The following is an 18,659-nucleotide window of genomic DNA, read 5'->3' as shown; positions in this document are numbered from 1 at the left end:
ATATTCGGCTTAATAACAATCCTACAAACAGGCTTCTCTTGACCATAAAGGAGGACTTAGTGGCTGGCAGACAGAAAGCACTGGAAACACAGATGAATGCCTTGATTGAAGAAATTAGCTGGTCTCCCGAATGGGGCAGGGAAATTGAGCGTCTGTTTACCAGCATGCACAGACGCTTGAATCTGTGAGGCTGGCAGAGTAACTTTATCCATCTTGAAAGCTTGAAAAGCTACAACTTTATTACACATGTTCTTTACACCTTTATGAAGGCGCAGCCCTACTTAAATCCGTGCCCGTCGGACCAATTGAGGCGCTTTATTCTACTCTTACGCTTCAATCATCTGCCTGTTCTGGCAGCTAGAGGTCCGGGAATGGGTTTAGTTGTAGCAGAAAGGTATTGTAGAATATGTGAACTCTCTACTGAGCCGGAAACTGCTAGTCATGTCCTAACATTATGCCCCATTATGAGAATAAATTGTATTAAATATCTAGGCGAGTTTGTCCATAACCCAGAGTTCATAGAGCAAGCAGATTCCTGTAATCAGTGTGTTAATACTCTTAACTCCAAACTGCATTTAGCACTTTTCCAGGTGTGGCGTGAGGCCTCTACTTGCATGAAAATAAGTACTATGGTGGCCCCCGGTGCTCAGAGATTTTCTCTTCTTTAGTTAATGGTTGTTTAAATCTATAGAATGTGATTATGTAAATCTGAATTGTGTTCAAGTGTGTTTTCTTGGCCGGAACATATGTTTATCCAGTTGTTTTAATTAATGAATTGATTTCATTTGATGTGCATATTAAGTATATAATGTTTTTTTCTGTACATCTTATATTTTTCGTATTTTTTTTATAATTTATTGGTTTAAATATGTGTCAAGTTTTATACGTTTGTACAAAACTGTATCTTATTAATAAATATATATAATGCAGGATTCTTCAGCCTAGCTTCCTTACTTTCAGGAACCTTCGAGAGAAAAAAAAAAAACGTAACAGTTTGTCAAAGAGGTCAAGGCAATTTCCATCCTTGCGATCCCCTTCTGTTTTACCATCTTTCGCTATGTATTAAACTGCCATCTTGGAACTGCTGCTTCCTCATGTGATTTGCCTTGCTCCGAGTGGGGAAGTTTAATGGAAGTCAGGTGTTTGTAATGGTCAGTAATTGCCTGACCATTGTATCGGGACATGTCGGGTATACGGTTTGGGCGTTAGCCCGTTTTCGCTTGTAGCGGGCTGTCTGTGAGAAAGTGTTTGTGCTGGAAAAGGGCTGGGGGGAAACTGAGTTGCTAAATATCCTACCTGGTAGGATGGGGTAAAGGTGTTACAAGGAAGGGGATACCGCCTCTCACCATCCAGTGTCTCACTACCACTCCCCAAAGACCCCTCACCCAGGTGATCCTCCCGCACTGGTCCACCCCTAGGAACTGGATCCAAAACAGATGGCCATGTCCTGGCCACCTGGATTACATATCCCCGGGGACTAGTGGGTGAGACACCTTCAGGTTTCTCAGAGTACTTGGCACAGATAAAAGGTTACCAAGAAATGGCAACATAGTCAAAGACTAAGGGAAACAGTTTCCCAGTACTGACAGCTTGAAGGACGTGTCAGTTTCCCCATAACAAATGAGCGAAAGCCCAGGAGGAGTGCAGCTGGAGGCTGTGCTCCACTGGAAAGAGTCAGGTTAGGCTAACCAAACAAAAGCATAAAGTTTGGGGGGTACATAAATGAGGGAACATTGGACCTAAGGGAATTCTTTCCTAACACCTACCATTTATTAGGGGAAGAAAAGCCTGGAGTGCCAAGCCCACTGTCCTGTGCTCCATCAGATTGACGTGGGAGCTGGCCTCCTCCCTGGATCACAAGTCGTGAATGTAATACGCCTCCAAGGTCGCCCCCAGCCCTGGTGGGACGAGCCCGTGGTCACCACCTGAGGGCTCTGGGGGAGCAAATGGTGCTCCCCGTGCCACATTGTTGTGGAGGAGCCACCAGTGTAGGTCCAGGTGAAGAGAAGATGGAATGGATAGTTGACTGTGAACCCATTTCCTGGTCCCAAGAAACGGCCAAGTGCAGTGGGAGCCTCCTCATCTTGAGTCGGGAAGCTATCGGACTCATCGCTATGAGTCACCGTAGTATCTGTATATGTGCTTTTGTGCCGGTTTAGTCCCCTACAGGGGTAAAGGCCAGATGCAGAGGTGGTCGTAGAGATGTCGGTTGACGCCTCGTGTCAGCCGGGTTCGTTGACCTACGCTTTGGCCTGGACAAGCTCTTGGTGGGTGGCCTTGCGGGTCTCCGGCCCGGCACAGGTGCAGCAGGCACCCTTTGCTGCATCACTGATACCAGCATGTGCAGTGTCCTAAGGATGTCCAACGACATGTCCCTGGACGCCGGGCTAAAGTGCCTCCTTGGGCTATATGGTGATCCGGGTTCATCCTATGGAGACCCCTCTATGGACACTTTCTCACGGCCCCCCTTGTAGTCCGAGGAGTAGCACTTGGGCAAGTTGTCATCGTTGGAGCTTGTGTAGATGTGCACAGGCTCCCTCGATGCATCCTTTGCCTTGTTGGGGACATTCTCCCCTGCCTGGGAGGTAGGGTGAGAGGGAGCTCCGCGGGCGTTCGTCACTCCCTGTCCAACCCACCCCCCCCCCCCCCCGACTCCTTCGGGAGTGGGATGATGATGGGAACCACCACCTTCACAGGGGCGTTAGCGGATGTCGTCGGTTGTGCTACCACAGAACCCTTACGCCGTGGTGGCAAAGCCACTTGTGGGGTTCCTGTCGTGATCGTAGAGACCACCTTCGTGGCTAGGCCCCCTTTCAACAAAGTCATGATGATCATCGACTGAGTCGCTGACAGGGTTGCCCACCAAGTCGTTGAGAGGGATTACCGTCGAGGTTGTGGTCATCAACCAAGTGGACGCCCTGGGCGATGAAGCGGTTGTCGCAGAGTCGTTTACCTTGGTTGCCGATGGTATCGACGGGTGATGAGGAGCCACCCGAGGACCTCTACTTTGCAGGCTTGTCTGAAGATGGTAAACAAAGTTTTGAGGGGTTAAGTACCTCACTGGCAGGAACGCTGTGGATGTACATGGTGTCATCGTGTCCTTCCGGAACTGGGACCCGCGGCCGCAGCGAACACAGAGGGATCTGTAGAGTGTAGCTTGGCCTTCCTTTAGACCCTCGGGAATGGGACATCCTCAAAGGACCTCAACCTCTTTTCAGAGGGAGTTCCCACATGTGAAAGGTCGGTCCTGGATGAGAGATGACCACGTCCAGAGGCAGCGTCTGCGGCCTTACCTAACTTAAGCCACCCTGCTAACCTGCTGTAATGGTCCTTTTTCGTCTTCCTCAAAAAACCACGGCAAACTTCACATCCTTCCTCATCGTGGTCCAAATGCAGGGAATACAAATGCTTGTCATGCCGATCGACATATACATTTCTCAGTCCACATTTCATGCATATCTCGAAGCGACTCCTCTTCTCCTCGGACATGGTGGAAGGCGCGAAGAAGACCCAAGCCTGGGCCTCTCAAAAACTTCGAAAACAATACCTACAATGATATTTCTTTGTCGACAACGGATCTCCGCTGCCGGTAGTCAACCTACAGTCGAATGATGGAAGAAAACTGTCCCAAAAAATAGTATATATTGCATCAAAATATCAAAAATGCTAAACGAGCAAGAAGACAAGACTCCAAACACTGAAACATGCAGTAAAAATCTGAAGATGTCCACCAGGAGTGGAATTTAGGGAAATGACTGTCATTGGATGGGGGCAGTGTGACCCAAAGGAGAGTGATTGGTTATAGAGTAAAATGCAGTTTCCATGCTGATGTTGCAGATTATTCATGTGAATCCATGCCCGATCCCATGCTGGAGAACATGCACTTCCATGCCTCGATGTAGAGTCAGATGACCCCCAACATGCGAGCCGTGGCCCCAGACTGAAACTTCATTGCTTTCTCACCGTGCATCAGAGCCCAGGGCGGTGAAGGGGGAATGGAAAAAGCCCCTTGTGGTGCATTGCTGCTTGTGTCAGTGTGTATTGGATGACCTCTCCTGGAAGCCCAAAAATCCACCAAATGAAGAGGCTTGTGATCAGACCTGCCCTGGCTCTGGGCGAAGGCTTATGGCCCCAGTTTAGTCAAGACAGCCAAGAATTTAGCAGTTTGAGTAGAGGTCTTCTTAATCAGCTTGTCAGTTGTCAACAAGTGGAACAGATCCGAACCATCAAAGGGGATGCCAAGGATTCGCTTGTGGACGTCGGCGAAAACCTGGCGGCATGCATCCACGCAGTCCTCCACATTTGCATCCCCACGCGCATGCCCCTCCTGGCCGTGTCTGTATGGGAGACAGCAGACTCCATAAGGGCTTATGCAACAGTCCTGGCCTCAGCAGAGCTCGCCTTGAATGCAGCCTGTCTTTCTGGGTCAGGAAGAAATCACTGATTTCCCTCCACAGCTTCTGGTTAGTGCTGAACAGAAGCCCGGCCACGTTTGCCTATCAAAGGTGAAGCCCAGCATTATGGTACACCTTCCTGCGGAAAAATGTCCTCCTTGGAGAGATAACTAGTTGCAGAAGACGAGGACCCTGTCTAAGGAGGCTGCCGCCATCACCGCCGAATGCGGCTGGGGTTGCGCCAAAAGCAGCACCAGATCTTTCTCCATCTGCTGAAAATGACCATCAAGCCGTTTATTCAGTTGGGAATGACTGAAAGGATGTCTTTTTGTAGAGGAATGCCAGGCCTGCTGGCTGATTTAAGAGCCAAGACCTCGGCCAACACTCCCGGCTCCTGCTGAGCATGTTCCGGCAGAGGGAATCCCCAAATATTCCACCAGCCCTCGAAGCCGATGATGGAAGGCCTTGACTGAGGCAAAGGCCGCTGATTCCTCTGAGTCATCAGTGTCATCCTGAGCGTGGGGGAAACTGTGTCCCGTGGATCTCCTCGGGAGATCACGCAAGGACTTGCACCCTGGACGGGCAGTGGGGGTAGTGGAGGAGGGGGGGCCTGCGAGAGAAGAAAAGCAGAATTTCGCCTGCTGAAACAGGGACCAGGGCAGCTGGTGGCAGAGGCCTCAGTGGGGGAGGCAACATCTGGGGCACCACATCCTAAATAAGATCCTTAAGGTAATCCACCATCTATTGCGATCTCATGAGGAACAGCTCAAAATAGTGATCCTCAAAGGCCGCCCGGCTCTGGCGGAGACTAGGGCCCTCTAAATCACTGTTGTTGTTGTTCCCGAACCTCTGGGGGACTAGACTGTGGGTAGCCTCGACCCCTCTGGGGGGCCTGTAAAGGGTAGCCCCACAGCTGACTGGCATAGTAGTAACCCTGTGGTGACAAAGCCACCTAGGCTTGCCTAGCACCAGCAGCGAATGGGCTGCTGACACACTGTGCGGCCCACTCCAAAGATTGTAACGGAGGCAGCAGGGCCGAAATCCAGCCTTGCTGGTTCTTCCGCAGTCTTGGAGGACGTCCTGGGGTAAGAAGGAGCCTCTTGCTGGAGATTGCACAGGATCCGGTCCTCTTGAGCAGAGTCTAGTCTGGAAGGCGGCGCCACGTGCTTGGCTGCCATTTTGGGGTCCAGCGCCAGAAGTTGGAGAATGCCTGGGGCCTCAAAACGGGATGGCTCACACCGTGCCTCAGGGACCTCGGATTGTGCTCCGGGATGTGCGATACCCTCCGTCGAATTACTTGTCCTCTATAGCTGACCCACGTACTCTGAGAGGGTTCTGGAAGGCCCTCCACTCGGCAGTCGATTAGCTCGGAGAAGCCGCCTCTGCCCTCTATTGAGCTAGAGTCCACAGGCCACTTGCACCCTGGTGCCAGAACTAGGTAGCCCCTCAGAGGCAGACCCAGTAGGGACCCCGAGCCTCTCGGCACGTGCACCGGTAGCCTTCACAGCCTTGGACCTACCGAAAGTAGAAGAGCCCGAAGGGCCACTCCCAGGTGGCCACCCCGGGAACGAATCGCTATGCTGAAGTTCTTTGTTGAAGGTGGCCAACCTTGTCGTGCCGCAATGCTTTGGAGACAAAGTCTTTCAGATGTCCAGGCAGCAAAGCGTTGAAAAGCTCCCTCCAGCAGGAAAGAGTGTACTTGAGAGAACACAGAGCAAGGGTGCTGCACGCTGCGCATGCGTCCCAACAGTGGTCAGGTGCCAAGCACTCCAAGCAAAGTGTGTGGGGGTCCAACCCTGGGAATGAACGGTCGCCAGAGGTGCACCTGGAGAAGCCTCCCATGAACGGCATGTGCCGGGGGCTAGGTGAGGCATCGAAGGGAGGTGAGACTGGAAAAAAATAAGCACTGGGAATCGCACGAAGCTCAAAAAAGGAAGCCTACACAAGCTATCGGGTCTGTTCTCATCCAAGCGGAAAAAGGGACTGAGGTGAGGCGCCGGAATGCAGGGCCTAGTGGCCATGCCAATGCCAGGGGCTGCACCCTATACTAAATTTAAAGGGGACGCTCATATTTTTTGCTGCCATGCTTGGAGACACCCATAAGGATGGAGGAAAGGGGAAGGGATGTACGTGTATGGCGCTTCTCACAAAAACATCCTAGACGCATTCGGGAGGCTAGGAAATATGCAATGAATATCCCAAGCGAGACATTATTGGAACCTCAAACACCTACAAACAATGATGATCGCTAGGTGTGTGTATCCACGTACTCCCACCCTCATTCCGTTTTTTTTTTTAATTTTGATCAAAAAGCACTGCCATTTGCTCCAGAAAAGACCCTTGACAGTACAACCCCCAGGATTTGCTTTTAAAAAAAGGAATATTAGGGATGCAGTGGTTAAGACGGATATTTTGCACACAGGCCCAATTAAGTCCAGCACAGTGTCTTGCAATAAATCTGAAATCTGGGACTTACATAGAATCACCAGGCATACTCCTTGTGGGAGTTGTAGTGTATGTTTGCTCCCCAAACATATCACTAATCTGGGCATTGGCCTTGTGTACAGCAACAACGATCTCTTACCAATTGTAACTAAAAAATGGCAATGTATCACATTAAATGTTCCTGAAGAAAAAAAAAACATAGGGATGACTACCCAGAAGGTAAAAACCAGAGTAACTGAACATCGTAGTTGCATACGGACGAGAAACGTAAAGGCCCTGATGGTACCCAATGTTTGACTATAGAGCATACAGCAAATAACTTTCAGTGGACTATTATTTCAAGTTCGGGGCCCACGGCCTCTTGAAATACTTATACACTGGGAGCAAGGACTGATTTAATTCTTTACTCAAAACCAGGTTATGGGGCTTAAAGAGGAAACAAATTGGTAGCCCTGACTGAGGTTCATTTCTGTAATTACTCAGTTTCCACACCTATGGAGTCTGGTTCACATGATTGTGTTTTTACTGGTTGAATTGTGACCTTCAAGTAACCATTTACAACCACTCTAGCACTTTAAAACTGTTTGAATATGCCTGAATCTTTTCCAATATAGCCGCCATGGTAAGCAATAAACATAGGGACATGTTCTTTGAGTAATGGGTGACTATGCAGACACGTGATCGGAGGGATTGATGGGCAGAGTACTTAGGGAGAGGAAAAAAAATGAATTGGTTTAATTTCTCGCGCGCAACAGGTCGAGTGAAGAGTTGTGTGGAGACATAGGAGGTAAGCGTTCTTTTTCTAGAGAACCCTCAGCTTGCTTACAGAATCACGTGTGGGCTCATGATCACAGACGAATGGGGGTCAGTACTGTCTACTGTTCTTGTGTAATGACATGCAGGGTAGGACCCTTGAAGTAGACATATACTAGGGGACGTATGGTGTATATTATTGAAACTAGGTGTTTAGCCTCTGATTTAGGAGCGGGTCAGATGGTCATAGACGTACCATCTCCTGTTCTTGTGTAATAAGGACATGCAGGTTACGACCCGTCAAGATATATACTGGGGGGGGGTCTATAGTATACATTATCAAAAGCAGTTGTTCAGCCTCAGATTTAGGAGTGGCAGAGCAGCCAGTAGACGTGCTGCGTGCGTATTACTGCAGCAATTTTTGACAAATACACAAGCTGTACAATACTTATCAGGGATTTTATCCTGATAACATGGGTTCGGTTTTATTTTTCAGACATCTTTGCAAGGTGCGTCCTGACGTAACTAACCACAAGAAAGTGGTGATGAGCTCTATTGGCAAAATTAAAGATTTCCGAATGATGCTGTGAAAGGAGCATTACCGCAGGATATGCCGATTTGTTGGGAGCATTTTTTTCAGCCATGTACTTTTATGTGTTCAGGCAGGTATGAGTTTTTGGTTCTTTGCAAAGGGCTGTGTGTAATACTCAGAATGCAGTGTAGTATTCTACTATTATCGTCATGAGACATATGTGGGCTTGTTTCTCTCCCAGGACGGACATCCCTCTCAGCAATACCTCGTACAAATACAGTGCAAACATTGTACACGTGACGCGTATGTGAGGTAATTTGCATTCTATTGATAACCATGTTGAATTTCAAAGTAGAGCCTCTTGTGGTTTTAGTAACTTTTCTCACAGGGCATCGTATCCGTGGTATTATGCACAAGTAATTCAACAAGATCCATTGGTGGAGAGACTGAATTATTCAATCCCCCTGAAGAATGTTCTATACCAAAAGTAACAGAAACATGTTATGGGAGTTTGTAAAAGATTAAGAACACTATCCTGGAGAAGTTTTTAGAGTTTAATAAAAAAAAAGTCTGTGTGTTCATACACTTTGCCATTTGGGAGTAGTGATGCATTATTTTTAATTGTTTAATAAGTTAGTGTTTTACACTTATGGGATATGTACAATAGTTGGTACATTTGAGACCTAATATGAGGGGTTTACGATGTATCTAGGGTTATTGAACATTGTACATAGTTGACATGAAATAGAGATTAACTGCATATTGTGTGCTAAATGTGGTTGATCTAGTAGAACACATCCACTCAATGCAGCATGGGCCGAAACACAAGCCTACATCCTCTACATTGTCTGGGCTTCACGGTCAACAATGTGAAGGCACGCCTAACCCAAATCAGGTTGGGGGGCGGGGGTTAGAATCTAGTTGTTGCAGTACTAATAGTCTCCACAAAGAAATCTGTGTCATCTTTGATGGTTATTTGTATATTATATTCTGCGTGTATTTAATTGCTTTGTTTTAATTGTATTAATTGATTTGCTTGTTTATCTTTGTGTAAATCTTATAAATAAATGAATTAAAAAAATGTAAAAAAAGAAATCTGTGTCATCATTAAGATGAACCTACAGGGTATTTTGTTTAACCAGGAAAACACAAGATATAAATTGTACCAGATACACTCTTCCTAGCCTTGCAAGTTGCTTTCCTTTTCAGGGAAGTGTGCATCCTTATCCCATGATTCTGCTTGCACAGTAGACACTATCAAAATCATTTTGGCACTTTTTAAAGGGTCCAGGCATCAGGTCTCACAAATGTCTTGTTATTCCAGCAAGCTAGGCCGTTATGATCTTAGCGAAGTTGTGTTAAACCTCCTGGAAAAATAGTTTCTCTTTATCTCAAATGGAAATGCTTTCAGTTGATATGCCTCAATGAAGAGGTTGGAGTACATATGACTAACTATGGGACTTAGAAAGGTGGAATTCTGTTCCTCAAACAAGAACACCTCTGTGTAGAGAGTGACATTTTCAGCACACTTTTGTGTTTTGTGGCAGTTTTTCATTTCAGGGCATGTGTATTTTCCAATGCCATGTGTCTGCTGTATCATTTTGCCACAGATTGTGCTTTTTCAATCACCAGCCCACTTCTTATTGAAGCAGAATAAAGACATTGCTGAATTTTCAAGAGAACCATGTCCCATTCTTGTCAGAAGGGCTCTATAATAGACACATTTCTTGGTGTATTTATCTTGCTGTAGATAACTGCAATGCAACAGATCGTGAATGCATATAATGTACATGGCTAGAGAAACTGTTTCTCTCTGCTGCATTATACTACGCCTTTGAAGAGAAACAGCAGAGCCTTAATGGAGATTAATGTTATTGGTGCTCGTCGGGTTTTTACAGCCAAGTGCTGTTATGACAACTGGTAACTTCTTGTAAATGTGCACAGAGGGAAAGTGGTAGATGATGCAAGTGATGCTATCATGTAATCTATCAAGTGCTGCACCTCAGTCAGCACATCGGAGGCCAGCATGAGGCATGCACGCTACCAGGCCTGCATATGAAGTGGATCTCACACCTTAGCAGCACATCAATGCTTGCTAGAGATTCCCCAGTGCAGAATGGGATGGATGAAGATAGCAAGGTTTTATTTAGGCATCCTATATATAGGTAGCAATTATGTGTGAAAGTTGAATACACTGTAAATATTTAACGAAGTAAGCACCACCACTGGTCTGATTATTCAGCACAAACCTCACTAAGTGAAAGTACACTAATTGCCCTTTAGGGTCTGATGCATGCCCATAAACATAGCTCTGGAAATTCTCTAGAGACATACTGCTGAGTATTCAGTGGCAGTCACCACCATGACTGAAGAATATGCACAGAACTGTACCTATCTGGGAAGTGGAACGCTCCAGGGAACATTTACGAAAGCAAGAAAGAGGAGCAGGCGGAGTTCCTAAAAAATCACCAAAAGTCACGATAGGCAGCTTGTGAGGCAAAGATTTCATCAGAATCAGTTTCAGTCTGAAAATAACACTCCGTCAGTTGTGGTGGATGGTGGAGCTCTTAACCTTTCCTGCTATTCCTGTTCCCCATCAATAGGGAGAGCCCAAACAAGTATTGAAGGAGCCGCATCAGAGCAGGAATAAATATAAAAAAAGGCCACTCAAAATCTTTAGCAGAAGGTTCATCACCTGAAAAGAAAGAAAAAAAGCAGCCGTAGGGGTTTCAATCCCGACCCTTTAGAACAGTACTTCCCGGTATAGATTGGTGAGAATTCACTTATTAAAGAGATTCAGATAAAGACTCGCTCTGAACCAATGTAGAAAAGCCGGAGGTTCCCACTGTTATACTAGACATGGCCGAAAAACAGCTATGAGAGAGTTAGAGTGCCTCCTGCTCAGAAAGGAGCCTCGCAGAATGCACTGTAGTTCTTATTAGAGCAAATCTATTGCTATGGTGGGGAGGCAGAGAGGGAGTGGGTGGGCACACGGGAACGTATGACATGTGCAGTAGCACTTCATTGTTGCACTTTTTTTACAAAGCATTCCGAGGCAATGTCACTGGAAAGCAGTATATAATAGGACAGTTGTACATAGGTCACAACATACATCAGTGTCCCAATGGAGTCTCCTTATTTAGAGGGGGCAGTATCCATGAAACAGCTACACTAAAGGATATAGCACACATTCTTTCAGATTTTGAGAATGCCTTGCAAACTTTATAACAATTTTAACAAGCTACACACATTCATTGCTATACTAATTGCAACCTTCCTTCTAGTAGCAACTCTTGGAAAACCGAGGGCTGAAACAGGCATGATTTGTTTCACGTTTTCCAACAGCTCTGCAGATTACCTACAAAGTTAGCTTGTTAAAACACAATAAATACATATATTTATTTTTATTTAGGGTCCTAATAACATTTTACAAAATATGCACTTACATGATTAAGAAACTTGCTGTCTTTGGTCGCCCAACCAATTTGCATTACTCCAGAGGTAATGACTGTTACTTCATAGTACCAGATTCCAGAATCAACACAAAACGTACACCGAACACTCTCAAACGAAGATGCATCACATCGGGCCTGTAAAATCAAACACAGAATATGTTTCGTTTCAGGTCGGTTTCCTGCAAGTCGATGTTGATATGCTTTAGAATGAGAAAATCAACAACCATAAATATTTGTATTTCTCAGACAGGAAACATCCAACAAGATCAGGAACACAAAAAGGCCCAGGCTAGTGGCATTTTAGCCTAGGTCCAAAAGGGAGCTATGTAAATTGGGGAGCGGTAGGCAGGGGTCTTCAACGTTGGTGGGAAAGGTAGGTCCAATCCATTGAAGATTTGATGAGAATGAAAACATGCTCATAATTGAGCAGCCCGAGATGATGCCTTCAAGTTGATACCACAGAAACAGCACAATTTGGATTAAAGATATTTTTAAGGGAGTTAAAGCTGGGAGAAATTATTTTGCTATTTTTGGAAATATCGGGATGTTTCATACACACCATTTGACAGTAAGTTGATGTGCAGGACTTGAAAAACGTATTAATATTATTAACTTGTAATTGAAGTACTTCAATGGAAAAGTAACTTTTTTTTTCAAACTCCTCGATCAGCAATACCACCCGTAAACAAGATTCTCAGAGTGACCCACACATTTAATTTGTTGCATCACAGGACACATTTTGACTATCCACAACTCAGTTGTTGGCTACTATAGTCTAGTAAAATCATGAGAGGCTTTTTTTTTTAATAGGGCACATTGAATTGCATCACTTCTAGGAAGTCCCAATGTTGGTGGCTAAGGCAAAATGAGATTGAATGAATGTCCAGGATCACATTCGGGTTAAGTGGTGAAGCGGAGAGTGGAGCGTAGTCTACAATTTAGGAACTTTAACACTCAACTTCCAATCTCTACTTTAGTACAGATGTGTGTTAATGGGAGCCTGAACAAATCTTTAGGTTTTATAACAGTAATGTAGCGTCTTAAAGTCACAGGGAAATAAAATGCATAAGGCCACCTACCTGCAGTTATTCTTGACACTGCATGAAGTTTGTTATGCACCCCTACCATTTCTATTCACACAAGTTATTTGCTTCTGTAGGGATATCCCGCTAACAATAGCAACTGCCAATTACCCATTCACAATTGTCGACAGTACTCTACTAGTAATTGCTCCCCATTTAATATTCTCTGTCAAAAAAGTCTTCATAAAAACATATTTGGCAGGCTCAGCCACCCTGTGTTTCTTTCTATGTTCAGTTTTTTTTTTTTTTTTTTTACTTCGCATTCAATCAGGAGTATAGCCCATTAAAAAGAAAAGTCTGAGCACTGACTGGGAATAGCTGATCCTACACCCACAAAGTACCTGCGCCCTGGACAGCTGTCCACTTTGCATGCCTCAAGAAATGACCCTTCGCGGCTGTTTGGTGATCACCATTGACAGATAAAGAAAGCTATAAAGACTCCTTAGCCAACTGTACAGAAACTTTGGTTGATCCGGACTTTGTTTTGGCGTCACTGTCTGATAAAGCCACCAAACCATTTTAATGAGATTAATGTATTGCAGGACCACTTCCAGGGTTGTTTGCAGCGCTTCCACAAAGCTGCAGCACCTCGTGGCTGACCATTTTCTCATGTGAAGATTTACTATCTCCAAGGACACCAATGTCAATGAGTTATTGGCTGCATGCTTCATGTATCCCATGCTAGTGGATGAGGATGACATTCATATAGAACATGGAGGGGACACCATTCAATACAAATAAGAGCTCTGCAGAGGCGGATTCTATAGTCAACTGCGACGTTGCCCCATTAGCTGTACCACCATATGCACTACTAGTCTCCACATTTGTTTTGTTTGACACTCAGCCTATCATCTTACCATGTTAGAGGGAGGTTTGAGATGGCACTCAGTCTGCATAGCTTATGGTAATTAACAGTCTCCAGAATTACCCTTTTGCTCTTCTGTCAATTAACAGACCTTGTGGCCCACAAGATGCACTATATCTAGGACATAGAGAGAGCGTGAGAAATAGAGGGTAAAGGTAAGCAAAAAAATGATGGTTTGAGACAAAATGTCTGGCTCTGTTCTAGAGCATCTGGAGTGATGCCAGACAAGTGCAGTGGAACTGAGAGAAGGCCAGACAAAAAAGGGGAGAAAACAGGTAAAGTGAGTGAGAAAGAAAAAAAGGTTTGGATTGGGGAGTAGAGTAGAATAAGATGAGGGAGTACTAAAGTAGACAAACGAGACGAGTCTGAGAAGAAACTTTTAGCATTGTGAGGGGATTTTATATTTGACGAAAAATTAGATGAGAAGGTAATGATTGTACAAAGAGTTCCCTCAGTGACCTGACTCAATTCGTGTTGAAATGGCCCCGGGGTCAGTGGTGCTCCTAGCAGCGATCCCCCCCTTTCAGTAAAGAGAGCATTGCACACGCACTGTTAGTCGAGCTCACCAATACAAATATTTCTGCAATGCATGAAAAGAATATGTGGACAACATCCTCCTTTTAAAGCACCAGTCATCTCTGAATACAGTGTACAATCTAATCTTGTAGTGAACGTTTGGAATGGTAAATTCAGTAAGCATTTCTGTGTCAAAAATGCATTGCTTTCCAAGTGAGTTGTATGAATAAAAAAAATATATAATGCATTTGCTGCAGAGGTTCTCTCAATCCCGAGAACTCAGCTGGCCTCCAAGAAGGTTAATCAAGCCTAAATGGGCGCAGCCAGACTTTTACTACAGGGTGGGCCTGAACTATACATTTCCGACCTAGGGCAGGGATCCCCCAAACTAAGATGTACCCTTTGAATTGGAATGCATCTTTTGCATGGTTTTACTGCCAGATGAAGATTGAGCTTTTATAAGCCATCTTCATCGCATTGCAAAGCTCTAGTCACTATTAGCCAATACAATTTGGGTACAGTGACGATTCAGCAGGCTTCGTCACTTCTCTCCCAGGTGGGAGCCCTTTCCTATGAAGCTAGGGAGGTGAGGCTGCTAGCCAATAGTCCCCTAGGGATGGTGATATACAGGAGGACCTCATAGGGAGGGACTCCCCTCCTGGGGATAAAGACATCCACCTGGGGAAAAGCCTCTATAAAACCCTGCACAACCCCTGCCCTCACTGCTAGTCTTCTTGGGAGTTGTAGTTCACAGCATCACAAAGCAACAGAGGAGCAGCACAGCTAAGGACCCAAAACAAAGTATAATAACTTTTTAAATCATACCTAATATATATCGACTTGATAACAAGTATAACGTATGCCACTCAGCAAGGAATACGTATTTGTTGACTTATTATTCACAGTGCAGAATAACCGTGATGCTGTCAAAGATGAGAATTAACAAAAAGGAACACTAATGAATATCTGAAAACTACATCTAGAACCTCCAATTTTGGAATAGTGCATTTATCACGGTATGTCTTTAAACTAAAAGTACCATGTATTGAGAAAATTGATATATATATATATATATTGGATCAAATCAAAAGATAGTATGTTACAGCATCAAATGGCTGTCATTTTTAAAGTAGCAAGATCTTTAATAAAGTATATTTCTACAAGAATTTGGCAATACCAGAAGTTCTAATTAATAAGAAATTCCAGGTTGAGATTTGCCTATTTAGTTCTGAGGTTGAGAATGTGAACTAGTCTCGAACAGCATTCATCCTCTGCTTAAGCTCTCTTTTAGTTACTTGAAACCTAACTTACTAACAAGCCATGTTTATTTTATTCCAACAATGCCTTATATCATCAACTCACGTACATCTACTATAACCACAGCTACGTCAAGACAAGGGGAAATGTAAAGTTACTCAGAATAATGACTATCATACTCAAAGTCAATAATTCCCTGCTCTTCATACCTATTGAATGTCCATGCCACAGGGACAAAGCCGCTGGCAAAAAAAACAAAAAACCATTGTGAACATTTAGGAAGCAATCACCCTTATACCCACATCAGGCGCAGTCATAGCCCAGCCACACAATACCACATCCCTGTGGGCATAGGACTATGCCACACCTGACCTTTAGCTCAATTTTGACGATATAGAGAGAGGGCATTGCGAGAAACCTCAGGGCGTTCTCACAAGTAGCCCCCGGGATCCATTGCTCAGGTGGCCTTGGGGGCAGACCTACGAGGGAGGATTACCCGGGCAAGGAGTCCTCGGGGAGTGCAGAGAGGGCGTCCGAAGGCGAGACATGGTATCCACCCCCCCGTTTCTCAACCTACCCACCCTCGTTGTTCATGGGATATTGCTACCTAATTTCTGTCCTACCACCATGATCTTGCCTCCCGAAAAAGGGAAGATAAAATAACCTTGGCGGCTAGGGAGAACAAACCCTTTCACAACTCTTGACCCTAACACAGTCTCTCCTTTCTCAAAACCCAGAAGATATGGTGGGAAACCCACCATTTCCTACCAGTTATCCCCTCTAATAAACAAAGGGGTCTAACATCACTCACTCACCTTAATAGGCCCCAACACGTCCCCACACCTAGTAGTGACAAGAGGATGAGACAAGCTCAAACTCCCTCATTCTGTTTAGGGTATTTCCTATCTCCACCCTCCCCATTACCACCAACATGTACTGGGACGAAGAAGAGGTGACCGAGAGCAGCAAGAATTACCTATGAGAAACACTTTGAGAAACAGAGAGAAGACTGCTACCAACCACCATTAGTTTGTACCACTAATAGAGTCAAGCAGGGTCTGGCATTTAAAACTGACCACATACACCTGACTCCACTTGACTCTTCATTCAACTGTAAAAGGTCTGGTTTTGAACAAACAAGAGAGCGAGCTGGAGATGCAGTGTGGAGCGCGCGAGCCAAGCAGCAGACTGAGGCAGTGAGGAAAACCGTGAGAACCTGTGGAGAAGAACAGAGTGCCGAGACGCCGACCCAGAATGTCAGAGAGGGTGCAGCGTGGCTAGAGAGCTGTGTCTCCAAGGAGCCGGAGTGAGGTACTCGACTGCAGGCTGCTGGCCGTGTTCAAGAAATTTCAGGTTCCCTTGGGACTTGTGCCGGTCCCAAGGTGGCGAAGGTGCAAGTGGTGAGACCTTGACCTAGACCCAAGCAACTCAAGGAAGACGGCTTGCCGGCACCAGTGAGTTTCTTGCAAAAAGGAAGAGAAACTCGGGTGCGTGTGGCTGGAGCAGAATTGAAATGTTGCAAGCGGCATGAAAGGAAATAAAGTATAAAGACAACCTTTCGCAGGGATTCACGGTGGAGCGGGCGCACCGCGCCTCAATGAGGAAACCACGACCTTGGACTCCGCCGAGACCCATCATAGCGAGGATCTTGAACTATAGAGACAGGGAGAAGATCCTGGAATATTTTCGTAAAGGTGGAACAATACAGAAAGCATCCGCCAACATTACAGCATACCCAGATTACACGATGCTGGTGCAGAGACAGAGATACAGCTACGTGGCCGTCAAAAGGAGGCTGCGAGCAGCAGGCATCAAGTACATGCTTCTGTACCCGGCAAAGATGAAGGTGCTACGTAAGAGCAGAGCGCTTTTTTTTACACTCTCGAGGAGGTGGTAACATGGCTGGATCTGCAAGGCTGCCCAGAACAAGAAGTGGACTGTGACCGGCAGGAACAGGACGACTGAAGAACTGGTGCCACGGACATTGAGGGGGTAAGTGGGAGGGGGTACCGGATTATACCGGGAAGCGAGACTGGTTGAACACTGGGTAGCATTCGGGCCTTGTGCTCGGCATGGACTGGAATATAGTGGGCAAATTGTAATTGGAAGCTGCATAGGGTTAACACAATGCGTAATAAATTTGAAAATAGGAGCAACAGGATGGAAGCAACCCACCCCCAAAATACTAATAGTTAAGTGGCCATTAGGGCGACTTCACCCTACTGAGCCCTGAGCATAAGCTTATGCTGGACAGGGCTAGATGTGGGGGTGCCTGAGATCCAGGGATGGAGCTGGGCAACAGTGGGGGGGGGGGGGCGTTGTTGGCAAAGGGAGGGGTCGGGGGAGGGAAGGCAGGTGGGAGGTTTGGGATGTACATAGTTATGGGGAGTTTAAGTTCAAACATGAGCCTACATGGAAGAGCTGAAGGGTTTTATCTGCATAGCATGACTGGGAGGGTTCGGATGGAAATGGGGGAGGAAGATATCAATGCGCTATGGGAGATCTCAAGATATTAACGTGGAATGTCAGGGGACTTAACAGTTATATGAAGAGGAATAAGGTCATGCTGTATTTGAAAAGGCAAAAGATAGATATTGCACTGTTACAGGAGATGCATCTGACGTGGGAGAAGCTGGAGCTAGTTGGGAAAAAATGGAAAGGGATTGTGGTGGGTTTGTTGTACTCTGCTTACGCTAGGGGAGTGCTTGTCTGGGTGGCGCCGCACGTCCCGTTTCAGCTACTACAGGAAGTGGCGGAAACTGATGTGAGGACGGTTATATTGAGAGGGCTGGTGGAGAATAAAGAGGTATGCATCGTAAATACGTACGCCCCCGACCAAAACACGGCGGCATACTTCAGAACTCTGTGCACCAACCTTAGTATGTGTGTGGGAAACACGGTTATTTGGGGCGGGGGTTTCAATTGTGTAATGAACCCCAAGGTGGACAGATCTGATAGCAGGATTGACAGGCCCACCCCAGCAGCCAAAGCATTGCAGGTGTTACAAGATGATTTTGGCTTGGTAGATGTGTGGAGAACAAGACATCCTAATGGTAGGCAATATTCACACTACTCAGCCCCGCAGCAGCTACACACGAGATTGGATTATGTCTTTGCCACGCCGGATGTAATGGCAGAGAGCACTCAAATAGAATATAAGGCGAGGGTCCTCTCAGATCACTCGCCCCTGGTCCTCGGGTGGCAATACTGCCCCCCGAGGGCGCGGATCCCGACATGGCGCCTCCGAGCGGAGGCACTCAAAGATCCGGTCTTTCGAGAGGTCATAAGAGATGAGAGATGAGATCATTAACTATTTTGAAACGAATATTGGTAGTGTTGACTCGGCGGGTACACTATGGG

General features: G+C 45.9%; 1 protein-coding gene across 1 annotated transcript in view; it reads right to left on the bottom strand.

Annotated features, from left to right (window-relative positions):
• The window catches only part of RSPRY1 (ring finger and SPRY domain containing 1), a 1,045,708-nt gene that overhangs the window by 396,825 nt on the left and 630,224 nt on the right, over positions 1 to 18,659 (bottom strand). Inside the window, exon 10 of the mRNA XM_069653445.1 lies at positions 11,571 to 11,714. Coding sequence (XP_069509546.1) covers positions 11,571 to 11,714 — 144 coding nt within the window. The remainder of the gene's footprint in view (positions 1 to 11,570; positions 11,715 to 18,659) is intronic.

The sequence above is a fragment of the Ambystoma mexicanum genome, chromosome 1p (assembly GCF_040938575.1).
Source record: "Ambystoma mexicanum isolate Mex_15411 chromosome 1p, UKY_AmexF1_1, whole genome shotgun sequence".
Lineage (NCBI taxonomy): Eukaryota > Metazoa > Chordata > Amphibia > Caudata > Ambystomatidae > Ambystoma > Ambystoma mexicanum.
Note: the sequence above shows the minus strand (reverse complement) of the source record. Positions and strands in the feature narration are given on the sequence as shown.